Source organism: Solanum dulcamara, chromosome 7 (assembly GCF_947179165.1).
Source record: "Solanum dulcamara chromosome 7, daSolDulc1.2, whole genome shotgun sequence".
In the NCBI taxonomy this organism is placed as follows: domain Eukaryota; kingdom Viridiplantae; phylum Streptophyta; class Magnoliopsida; order Solanales; family Solanaceae; genus Solanum; species Solanum dulcamara.
Genome location: NC_077243.1, coordinates 573243 through 586504, shown reverse-complemented (window position 1 = coordinate 586504; position 13262 = coordinate 573243). Strand labels below are relative to the sequence as shown.

Genomic DNA, 13262 nt, shown 5'->3' with positions numbered 1-13262 from the left:
TTCTCCTTTTTCCTCCGCCAAAAGTCACCCCCCTCGCCCCCACTTAATAAATTTCTTTATTCGCAGCGGCAATAAATAACCACTACAGTTATGCAATTTAGAACACGAAAATAATTCTCTTCTTTCTCTTAATGTTTCTTACTGTTTCTCATTCTTATCAATTTGCTAAATTAGTTTATTTTATAACATACTATCAGTAATAGCCTCCATCACTTTAAGTTATTTTAAGAAGGTACCAAAAAGGTAAGAATTTTATTTTCTTAAAATGTCTAATATCTCTAAATTTAAATTTGTTGCTCTTGATATTTCTGAAAAAGGCTACTCATCATAGACACTAGATCCCAAAATACACATAGAATCGATGAGTTTGGCAGACACCATCAAAGATAACAATAAGATATCTACTCAAGACCGTACCAAAGCCATGATATTTCTCCGCCACCATCTTGACGAGGAGTTAAAATTACAGTACCTTACATTAAAAGACCCCTTTAAACAGTGGAAGAATCTAAAAGAAAGATATGACCACCTGAAGTTGGTCATCCTTCCATAGGCACTTCATTATTGGTTCAATTCTAAGATTAATAGATTTTTAAAATAAAACTAAATATAATTCTGCCTTGTTTAGAATTATAGCCTAGTTAAATTTATGCGGAAAAAAAACTCTAAGCAAAATAAACTTAAAAAAATATACTCCACATTTCCACCCGCGAATATGCTCCTACAGCAGCAATATCGCGAAAAGGGTTTAAAAATATTCTGAATTACTTTCTCACCTTCTTATTATTGAAAGTCATAACGACCTGTTAATGAAAAATCGTGATAGTCGATCCGTTGGTTCTTTGCCACTCCTTGAAGTAAATCAGAAAAACTATAACCAACGAGAAAGAGGTCATGGCTCCAGTCTTGATCGTGATCGTGGTCGAAAAAGAAATTATAATCATGTTGCTCAGCTGGAACTGAGAATTTATCAGCAGTATAAAAAGATGAGTGAAAAGTAAAAACCTATACCAAAGAAAAATTCAGAAAGTATATGTCATAGATGAGAAGGTATGGGGCACTAGTGACTGACCTGCCGGTTATTAAAACGTCTAGTTCAGCTATAAAAGGCATCCTTGAAAAGGACAGAAAATAATTTAGAGACAAACTTTATCTCTGAAGATAATATTGAGCATATGCACCTGAATGTTCTAATTCATGTTTTTATTTGTCTGTACTAAATGATATGTTTGTATTTTTCTAATTTATGTAAATTAACAAAATTTGTATAATAAACCATGTTTTAATTATAACGTTTACCTTATTTTTTTTTGAAGAAAAATATGAATATGTCTCAAATTTTATTTGGATCAATAATCAATCATGAGAATATTTGTGTAATTGATAGCGGAACGGCTCATGCCATTTTTAAATACGAGAAGTATTTTCTAACTTACTTAGATGAAAAGAAAATGTTACTACAATTTTTGGTAATTCAAAAATTATTAAAAGCTCCGAAAAAGCTACTATATTTTTGCCTAAGGAGACAAAGATTGTTATAGAAGATGCATTATTCTCTTCTAAATCCCCCAAAAACTTATTAAATTTTAAAAATATCCGCAAAAATGGATATCATATTGAGACAGTAAATGAAATGAATAGTGAATATCGTGGTATAGCCAAAAGTGTCTTAGGCCAGAAATATATTTTGAAAAAATTACCAACTTTGTCGTCTGGCCTATATTATGCAAAAATTAGTACAGTTGAAGCACATTTGATCGTAAATAAGAAGTTTACTGATCTAAATATATTTGTGCTATGGCATGATCGAATAAGTTATTTCGGATCAATAATGATGAGATGAATTTTTGAAAATTCAAGTGGACATTCGTTAAAGAGACTGAAAATTCTTACGAATGATAAACTTTCATGTGGTGCTTGTTATCAAGGAAAATTAATTGTCGGACCATCAACCCTAAAAATTGCCATCGAATCTCCTAGCTTTTTAGAGCGTATACAGAGGGATATATACATGCAACTAGTCGAAATTTGATTAAAGGAAATATCAAATAAAAGAAAGATGGACATCTGTTTTAATGAAATTAAATAAGAAAATTTCTTAGTTAATAATGCAAATTGACAAACAGAAATGGGCACCAAATTCTAATGTAGTATTAAATTATAACGTCAAAACACAGCTAGCCTTTGAAATATATATATATATATATATATATATATATATATATATATATATATATATATATATATATATGTAGGTTTGATTTTAAGAAGAATGTCCTTTTCAACCTTCGATAGAACTAAAATACCATAGTTTATCTTTGTTGTTGACAAAAATGATTGAATACTATCAAATGAATTTAATATTTCCTTCATTCCAGCAAATTCCCATTAATTTGCGTGACTTATTCAAAAACTAACACTTTGACTTAATAACTCACCATCTGTCTTTTGATCTAGAATGACCATTCGTTCGCTTTTTGGGGCTTTCGGTCTAATTTCGAGCCTCGTTGTAGATCCACTTTTTATTAAAATAACCTCGTATGATAATTTTGAATGCACCATTAAGTTCGGATTGTCGAATTTAGTAGGAAAGCAAATCTGATTTATTTTTATCGAATGTCAAACGAATCCCGAGCACCCCATTGGAGATTTTGTACTTTTCCAAAATCAAATATTGTAGCAAAAATCTTGTGCAAAGGCAAATCCATTTTTGGGTTTTTCACTCAACTTTAAAACCCATAATTTTAATTTTAGAGCTCCATTTTGGGTTATTCGAAGCCCAGTCTGCTCAGAAAGTTCGTGCTACGCATTGGAGTGTTTGGGGACTGCTGGATACTCTTCGTTTGAGATAAGATTCGCGTTATAGCAGTTGTCCTTCCTATTTTCAGAATTAATTTTTGAAGAATTTTGAGAATTTATTTCTTGGTCTATATAAATTCGATTTTGGCGATTCAAAGGTCTAAGTTCAAGAGAATTTCGTGGGAAATCTGTTGGTGAGCTCGGAATCTTGAGAGGAGGCTTTGTTTGAGGTAAAACTTTGAATTTAGAAGCTGGTTGTCACGTTTTCGAGTTAGAATTGTGTTGATCTTTGAGGCTGGTTCTTGCTCGTTTTGACTCTGATTGCAGTGATTCTTTGGGCTTAAATTGTGGAATTTTCTGCAAGGATCATCGTGGTGCTATTGGTTTAGGTCAGGGGTTCATCATGGGGTTCATCATTTGTGGTAATTTGGTGCTCCTAAAATGCTGTTTTTTTTCATTATCTTAGTTAGAACTCGGGTTTTATTGCATGATCGTGTTGAGGCTGTGATTATGTGTGAATTATGTTCCTGTTTGGAACACAAGTTGAGAATTGTAATTAGAATCTATTTTTGGGGTAAATTTTAGAATTTTGAATGCGAGTTCCACAATTCCCGTTTTAGATCTCGAAATTGGTCTGTCTTCAAAAATTATGAAATTAGTGTCTAAACAATCGTATCGACGTTGTGCTTACATTTTTGACAGCGTGGCAGCGTTCCGAGACCGCTCGAAAGGAAAAGGCTTTGACACTGTGATTTGATGCTCGCTTGTTCAGCCTGCCTACAAGTAGACAACAGTTTTCCTTTCTTTAGTTTGAGCTGGATTGTGTGAAAGCATGTTGAAATTGTTAAAATTTTGGTTGAATAGTTTAATTGTATATCTTAAGTGTTAGAAATCATGTTTTAGACTTTTTATCGGGTATTTAAAAGAATGTGTATCTTGTCGTTATTTGTTAGGACATTTTCTATGTTAAACAACAAAAGTTCATCACTAATTTTGGTTAACAGCTTACAAGAAAAGAATCTTGTTAGCCATCAGTGACAAATTTAGCGCTATTTATTTTTAGTGTAAAGGGTTTTGATCAATACTCATTAATTTGTTAAGATATAATTTATTATTACTTCAGATTTAAGGGAAGAATAATGAATAAACAGGCAGTAACAACAACTAGCGGAGACGTAAGTATAAGCATATGGAACTTTGGACATTCTCTTCTTTTATTTGTGTGTTCTTTTGCTTTTCACTTGAGATAAAAATTACACACAATAGTTAATATTTACATCTACATCACTGAAATTCCTCAGCACGAATAGAAGTTCATAAAACATAATTCCAACCCCAATTCGTGGATGAATCTTGTTATTTTACCGTCAGCCAAATATGCCATTGCCCTGCACACTCCTATCTCCACGGCTGGCTCAAACTAACCATTTCTCTAAAGAAAAATGGCACCAATAAAAAGTAATTGAAACAAAATAATATTTTCAGGGTTTCATTTTACGTGACACGGTTTCAAAGACCAAGAGAAAAAGAGAAGCCAGTGGAGCCCAACCAACTACCTCCAGCAATGAACCTGCCAGGAGTATAAGCTTGGGCCTCAGTTGCACTTGTAATTACCTTAAACCCTTTCCATTTAACTCTTCCTGAGGTCGCTGCTCCTGCCCCTGTATTTGCATACTCCCCATAAAACAGAGTATTCAGTGCGAAATTCCCATTCCATTCATGCCACCCAGCAGGATTAATCACGTCAGTAATGGACGATTGCATGATAACAGTCCTCGAATATTCCTTCCATGGCCTTCCTAGATACGTAGGGAAACTCTTCTGCACCGGTCTCAAATCAGAAGTTGCACCAATTCTACATTTCTGGATAACAATACCTGTGTTCTGGTTCGGGTCAGTCCTTCCTTGGGCCGTAACCATATTCTTCTGGCCCGAACCAGGACGCCTGGCGTGAATATCACAATCTTGTAAAACAGCAGCACCATTGCCAAAAATAAAATCAACGGTCCCAGCAATTAAACATTGTACAAAGAATTGACGATTGGAGTGGACGTAGAGGGTGTCCTGATAAGCTAACATGTCACATCTATAGAATGCCGACAAATCAGACCCCACGCGAAGTGCAACGGCTTGATGCTTCGCGGCTCCTGCTGTGTTTTGGAAGGTTATGTCCCGGGCCAAGAACTTTTCCCCCACCGCGGCTGCACCATATGCACGAAAATTACTTGTCATTTTCTATATTCTGTGACAACTCATCAATAAATCCATCCAACAACATGCATAAAATCAACAATAAATATTTATGACAATTGCCATGTTAGATTTTGAATTTTCAAAGTGAATAAATATCCCAGCAACGGTGTCTCTATTATTGGCAGCTAAGAATGTACCCGTGAGTTGTTCTTATCACGACCTAATCAAAGGAAACGGTTATTATAGGCTGCTACGACGAAAAAAAGGACCAACAATAGAAAATTAATTAAGGAAAAGGTCTGTTGTCACAGTCATACATAAGTAGTAAAATATAATAAAAGGGGAAAATAGATAATCCTTTTTCTAAGCGTGGGAAAGAAAGAGGTCACTTACTACTACTATATGTGTGAAAATTCAAAAGTTATAAAGCACATAAGGGGAAAGAAGCCACCCCAGCTGGAAAGCAGCTTATAGTGAAGGGTGACCTTTTGATCTATATTACAAGCTGATAGATACACAACTAGCCAAAAGTGGATGACAAATCTACAACGATCTGTCCATTAGATATGCCTTTTATCCACCTTTACAGACGTGAGATTCGTTATAAATAGTCAGATCAAGTGTATAAGCCGGCCTACACCAATAATGTAGACACTAAGGAAAAGGAATAATAATCTTAAATACAAAAAAATAAAATTATTTATCATTCATTTAGTTAGGGGTATTAGTTATTTCCAAAATTATTTATCTCATCATTTGAACGGCAATAATTGGATAACTTTATCTATCTCACATCCTATCAAACAACTCCTAAATTCTGCTCAACTATATATGTACCAAACAAGAAAAAGCTATTACTGTACTAATATAGTACTCGAACTCTTTAATCGAGTCTCAGATTTAATTAATCTTATCTCTTTTTAAAGGTAAATTAGTGAACTTCCTTTATTTAACAGTGCGAATAAATCAACCTAATTTTCTAAATTTAACAAAATGCTACTCACTTAACATAATTAAAATTGACAATGCTCCTAGATAGTAGCTTCCCACATGTAGCAGGACCTCAGTTCTGAATGAAGCGTATGTTTATTTGCTTTACACTTTTTTTGGTTTCCATCTGCACCCAATCCTATTGGTTTTTCACTTTACTTGTTCCTACCTTACCTTATCCATAAAGTACTTAAGTAAACAATTATATAATCAGTAACTTTTAACATGTGATACCAAATTAGTCCTCGATTTTATTTGTCAAATTTTGATTTGACATACTAATTTAAAAAAAAAAATTGATATAATGAGTTTATCATTTTACTCCTATTAATTTATAAGATTTTAAACATATTACTCACTACATTTTTCAAAGACAGTAACTGAACGTGTATAAGTAGTAAACTAGGAGTCCTTCCATGATAAAATTTAAAATTAACTTTATTTCAATTTTGGTGAGATAAAATAATACACCATTTTCAAAAAGAATGAACATTTTTTCTGTTTTAAAAAAAAAAACTCATCTTGTTTTGAATAAAATTTTAATTTTAACTTTTCATATTACATATTAAAAAACCTTTTTTATTTTTTAAAATTCTGTGACAGGTCAATTTAAAAAAAAAAAAAAAAAGATTGAGGAACCGCAGATAAAAATTGAAATACAAATGCAGTAACAACTTACCAACTGTAGCAGAGTTAAAGGTTGTGCTGCCATCTTGCACATTCCTACTTGCAGTAATAATTGTGTTGCTTCTGCCATCTCCCATAAACATAATATTCGTCTTCTTCTTCGGCACATCCACATTTTCCCTGTAAACACCTGCCTTAATCCTAATAACATATCTCTTGCTACTCTTCTCCGGCGCTTTCGCTACCGCCTCCGACACCGTTTTGTAGTTTCCGCTTCCGTCGGCCGCAACAACCACATCCGGCTTCACCGTCGAAGACTGCAACAACCTCCTGTCGCCGGAGGACAACCACTCCGGCCACTCGCCGTTATCCTCAATTAACTTCCGGTTATTCCCGGTGCCCGGTAATTTCATCTCATTCGCAATGTCGGTATTTGTCATGTTACAGATCATAGCTAAAGCGTTACTGCACATTTTTTCCACGTGCTTTTGGCCTTTCAACAAAACCTTACGGACCTTTTTATCAGCCTCGTCGTGAGAGAAGCCGTCGAGGCAAGTTTCCTGGTTTGTAATTGTTGAACTAATTAGAGTTTTGAGGTCATCCGCGTGTGCTTTCAGAGATTTCTTGTTGGGATATAACTCCAGATCTGCTACGGCTGTGTGGAGCTCGTCAAGTGTCTCGTCTATCACCTCCAGGCAGTCATGCAGCGCAACCTTTTCCCGTGGGGTTAAACCTATTAGTATAGTAAAATAATTAAAACAAGACATGTTGGTTTCAAATAAAAATAAAGAAAAAAAACCACTTCAACATTTTTATTCTATTAACTATTAAGTGTAACCGGTAGAGACAAAATATAACTTAGTAATACCTTTTCTAGTTTTGATGAGTTCCTTGACTGCATAGAAGTTGCGTCGAACGGCCTTGACAGTAATATTCAACGACAATTCAATCACATCTTTTTGGCTTGTTACTTTTTTTGAGAAATCAGTAACATTAACAATTGTAGAGTAACATAGTTCAGGATGTAGAGTGTTACTACACGCAGACTTTACAATGCCATGAGCTGCAGAGGAAATGGCCATTATGTCTGCATGATCGTCGGAGTTATAAGAACGGGATTTTACTCCGGCGACCACTCCGATAACTGCAGCAACGAGCAGGACTGAGGCAACAATGGCCAAGTAGATTTTCTTCTTCCTTTTAGAAAAATCAATTTGTTTGCCGGAATCTAATATCCCGGCGAAAAAATCTTTGACTCGTGTCATTTTGGATGAAGATTAAGGGAGAGCTGTGGAGAAGTGGCGTTGGATTGGTGGGGGTTTTATACCCGGTATTGGTCCTAATTTCAACATTCTACTTTAATTTAACTATGTTTTTATATTATCAAATTATAGAAAAGATATCTATTGGTTTTTTTAAATAATAAAAAAAAAGATATACATTTTACAAAATACAATATGTCATTAACCGTAACATATGAAGAGCTCGTGTAAAAATTATTTATATTAATTAGTACTTCTTTCATTTCATATTAAGTTAATTTATGAAGCTATGTACACATATTAAAAAAGTATTTAAGGATATAATTTGAATTATATTTTTTATTTGTCCTTTATAAAATCATAAATATAATTTTGTAAATAGTGTGATTTATTTTCTAAAAAATATAAAACTTTAATAAATTAAAGGACAAATATGAATAAAATTTTAAATATCTATTTTAAATTTTAAACAATTAAATTATTTTGAATAATAAAAAAAAAATTAAAAAATCATTTAATGAATTTTTATATTAAATCGAGGAAGTACTATGTTTTGTTTTAGTTAGAATTTGCATGTAATAATAGATGCCACGTGAATGGTGGGAAAGGTATCGATACTTTTCTTTCCTTTGATTACTTTCGAGAAAAAAAACCTCGTTGTGTGCCCACATTGGACTCGCGTCTTTATCTAACTTTATTCAATATTATCACTCGATAGTTGATATTTGCAAAGCGACATGACCTTAGTTTAAATATTAAATTGTGTTAACAGAATAACAAGTGGGTGAAGCAATAAAAAGGGGGGGCAAAAAAAAAACTCTAGCCGGGGCCAGGATGTACGTTCGACATTGTAAAATTGATAAATCTTCTGGGATTTGATATTTTTTTCCTTTCTGTTCAATTTGGATTAGTCTATTTTTATTCATAAGCTCAATTTTTATAGTGCATATATAGACCATTTAGGTTTTATTTTCATAATTCATAGGAAAAATCAATAGCCACAATAAATTTTCGCATAAATTCAAGCAGTCATTTTTAAATTGCGATTTCTGTTTCGTATCTTTTTCGATTAAACTGATTTTTGAACATCTTGTTCTTCTCAACTTAATCTTTGATTGAGAACTGATAGAGGTGGATTCTGAGTCCTGTAGCTTCAGATTTATGGTTGTGATGTATTTTTTGGTGATTTTACTCCTTTCTTCTCTAATTTTTTGGTGTTATCTTCTAGTTGTTGTTGCTCATTGTTTGACCTTCTTTGGTGGCCATTTTGGCGAACACTTAACTCTTGTTGATTATAGTGGAGCTTTTAATCCCGTGGTTTGTACTCTTCACACCAAAGAGGTTTTCCACGTATAAATTTAATGTCTCGTATGTTGATTTTGTTTTATCTTGCTATAATTATTTTTGGTGATATGTTTGCTACCCTAAACAGTGCTTATGTTTGAATTGTTTTGGGTTCAAATAGAAGGAAAAATTTAGATTTAAGTTTTCTTCGGCTATGTTCTGTCGTGCCTTTTGTTTGTGCTTGCCTTTCCTAACAAAATCGAACTAAATGTTAATGCCTAATCTACTTTTCGAGTAATTTGCTTGTTTAACAAGACATTTCCTTGCAAATGTTCGTTAACTGGCTTGTTGTTTTGGCCTAATTAAATGTTTTATAAAGTTTTTTATTAACTGCTAATGATGGAGCAGTTTATTGCCCGGCCTAAAACAAAGATTGTTTACTCCTTTGTGGTATTATTTCTCTTTTAATCTATCTATAAAATTGATATATGTAAGGGTGGATCTAAGAGGGAGCAAGGGTGTTCACCTGAACCCTCTCGACAAAAAATATATATATAATATATATATATGATATTTTTAAAGTTATAATATTTATATATAAAGAGAATGACTTTGTAACATAGAGTTCAAAATTCACCATCAAAATTATCTCAAAAGTAAAGCTCTTTAGATTAGCTATAAGCAAAGTTCTTCCGAACCGTAGATGGGCTGCTAATTCTTCAAAAATAATTGGGAATCCACAAGGAAGAATAGGAGACGAAAACAAAGATCTAAAACTCTTCATCTTATGGGACCGAGAACAAGAAATATCTATCAAAGAATGAAAAGACTAACTAAAAAACGAATATTTCTTAGAAATATCTCTTAAGCTTCATACTCAATCATCTTTATAGAAATATTTGTCATATTAAAAAACTTGATTAAATTTATCTTATTTAATCTTTAATCTCAATTAATACTACACTTTCTTTCATTACACTAATTCCTTTCACAATTACTAAAATAAAAAAATAATTAATTATTCAAAATTTTAATTTATAAAAATGACAAATATTTGAAATTAATTATTTTTAGTAACAACAGTGGAGCAAACATACATGAGGCGTCTAACTTATTGAAGTGAGATGCCTGAAGAGTAAAGAGCTGCCAATCACGACTCCCCCAAATTCTAGAGAATAAGGACCAATTGTTTGATAGATATTGCATGGATTCTTTACAATTGATAAATATCGAACAGTAAAAGGATCCAATGGACATATGAAATTGATTTAACAGAAATAATCACTTTTAAAAAACAAAAATTATTATAGTTAAAAACAAATTATTAGTACTAATGCCAATTGCCACGGATGTATTAAGGGATTGTTTGGTGTGAAGGATAACACCAAATAATTATGGGATTAACTTATAGCGGCATTTAAATTGGTATTTGGTTGATAATTCGGATTAACTTATCTCTAGATTAATAAATAATATCAGAATAAGTTATCCCTCTTTTTGATTGGTATACTAATTTCGAAATTACTTATCCCGAGATAAAATAGGTAAATGACAAATATATTCCTTTAAATATTTTTTATACCTCATTTTTCATATTCAGATATATTTACATGATTTTTAATACCATATATGACAAGATTTACTCCTTATTTTTATGATAATTCGTCATATCTTTTCTATTTTTACTATATAATATAATTTTTATTTATAAATTTATTTGACTAATTCTTATATTTATTTATATTTTGATTTCTCATAAATCCGGTTTTACTTTAACTAAATTAAAATGAAAGCTCTATTTTAAAATTAAATAAGAAGAAAGTTTTATTTTTAAATACATACGGACATCATAGAAATGCACACATAAAAATATTAGATAAAAAAGATGAAAGTTTTATTTTAAGAATCAATATTGAATAACTAAAGTTTGCAAAGAAAATATAAAAAACTAAATAAAGTTAAAGATATTTTTGTAAATAAACAACTTATTCTTAAAATTTATGCAATACATATTATTTTAAATATAATAAACCAAACACTCAATAAAAAATAATCTCAACATAACTTATTCTATAATAACTAATCTCAACATAATTTATTTTATCATATATTGTTCAAATCAAACGACCCCTAATAGTTAATCACTGCTTTTGAGTGGACTACAGAGAAGCCGCCAGTAAAGCTTTATTAGGAGCCATTGCCAGCTTCCCAGCATGTTTGATATACATACAAATAAAGGTTCGAATATGCCATTCTCTTAAACATTATTTTATTCAAAAATAATATTCTTTTCGTTTTAATTTATTTATATATATTTTTCTTTTTTTAGTTTGTTTTAAAAAAATTAAATTACCTTTTCATTATAGTATTTTTTATATGATATATTTTAGATCATAAGATTAAATAATATTTTAATTATTAAAAAAAATTATTCTAAGATTATAAAAATTATTTTTTTAAAAAAAATCGTATTAAATTAAAAATAAAATAATTAAATTAAAATGAATGCAATATATTGTTTTGATATATATATTAAAAATTATTTTTAATAATTGTGTGGTGATGAGATCTAACTCGAGTCTTTGTTTGTTTTGATATTATAATAAATTGAGCAAACATGTCAAAAACTAAAAATTAAACTTATAGACCATATATACATATTTATTCACAAAAGAATGATCGATGTAACAAGTCAGTAAAAAACATTTATATCGATAATCAAGTTAATAAAATTCAAAAAGGTACAGAAGAAAGGTCGTCGAAGTAATATTCTTGACTAGGGGATGGGGTTTGAGGGGGGGGGGGTTCTATGGACATAGAATTAAGATTGATGTTATGGATATATAATAACTATGGCCTAACCCATCGGTGGCCCCTCAAAGTTGGCACCAACTTTCACTTAGACACCTCAACTAAGTTTTGTTCATTTTAGACACCTCAAGTAAGGTTCCGATGTGTCATTTTGACACTTTTTTTTACAATCACCCAAATATCTAAAGTGTGTGTAATACACTTATCACTGATGTGTCAAAGTGATCAATTAAATGAAGTTAATGACCACTTTTTTTCTAATCAAAAGTCGTTATTTTAAAATTATTTTTGATATATCTGTCACGTTTTTTCATTTAATTGGTCACTTTGACACATCAGCGGCAAGTGTATTATACACAATTTAGATATTTGGGTAATTATAAAAAAAAATGTCAAAATGACACATTGAAACCTTACTTGAGGTGTCTAAAATGAACAAAACTTAGTTGAGGTGTCTAAATGAAAGTTGGTGCCAACTTTGAGGGGTCACCGATGGGTTCCGCCAAATGATAGCTTATAGTAATGGAGTTTGAATTTTTCTTCGAAGTTCAAAATATGAATAAATAAGCATATAAAAAAATTATAGAGAATTCAATATTTATTATATAGAAATAAAAAATATTTATAATTATATATATATATATATATAATATAATTTTTTATTGAGAAGAGTCAAAATAAATCCTTTCAATCTTACTTGGCTTCCACCGTATAGGTAGTTGTGTCTTAATTTGTGGTGTGATAAATTAAAAATCAATATTGGCGTCCCATTGTTTTGTTTTATATTCTCTTTACCATTAATTCACATGGCAACTTGTGTTTTAGGTTGGTATGTATTCATTGTTCTACACATGTTGTTTTCCCGTTTAATTTTCTAACGAAAGAATTTTCCGTCTCTTTTACTTATCCAATTTTATCTTGATCATTGAGTAATCATTTTTCTAATTTCTTAAAATATTAGCTAGTAGTTATATTTTTATTTTTTTTATTGGATGTAATAAATATGAGTAATTTAATAAAGAAAAGAAATTTTAGCTATATTATTTATGCATATTGATCATGTAAAAAAGAAACAGAAGGATTGGAGCATGTCCCAATCCATCCAACCTATAGATGTGCATACTTACCAAAGTACATCATTTTCTCATTAGTGTTGTTTGATTTAACTTATTTTAAGTAATTTATAAGATGTTTTCACCTTATAAATTGTTTTAGATAAGTTAAGTTAAACAAATTTAATTATTTTTTTGAACTTATTTTAAGTACAAAATGACTTTAAATTGACCAATCAAATAA

General features: G+C 31.0%; 1 protein-coding gene across 1 annotated transcript; it reads right to left on the bottom strand.

Annotated features, from left to right (window-relative positions):
- Positions 1-3981: 3981 nt before the first annotated feature.
- Positions 3982-7960, bottom strand: LOC129895970 (pectinesterase/pectinesterase inhibitor U1). Its single transcript, XM_055971769.1, has 3 exons — positions 7478-7960; positions 6662-7342; positions 3982-5000 (listed from the first exon to the last, which is right to left on the bottom strand). Exons 1-3 carry the CDS (start codon positions 7872-7874, stop codon positions 4309-4311), a joined length of 1770 nt encoding a protein of 589 aa, XP_055827744.1. The 5' UTR covers positions 7875-7960; the 3' UTR covers positions 3982-4308.
- Positions 7961-13262: the final 5302 nt, after the last annotated feature.

Bases quoted from the DNA above. Each gene is read 5' to 3' on its own strand.
- LOC129895970 (XM_055971769.1), bottom strand. From the start codon at position 7,874: ATGACACGAGTCAAAGATTTTTTCGCCGGGATATTAGATTCCGGCAAA. The intron at 7,343-7,477 runs GTATTACTAAGT...CTATACTAATAG, and splicing joins ACTCATCAAAACTAGAAAAG to GTTTAACCCCACGGGAAAAG. The intron at 5,001-6,661 runs GTAAGTTGTTAC...CATATGGTGCAG, and splicing joins CTTTAACTCTGCTACAGTTG to CCGCGGTGGGGGAAAAGTTC.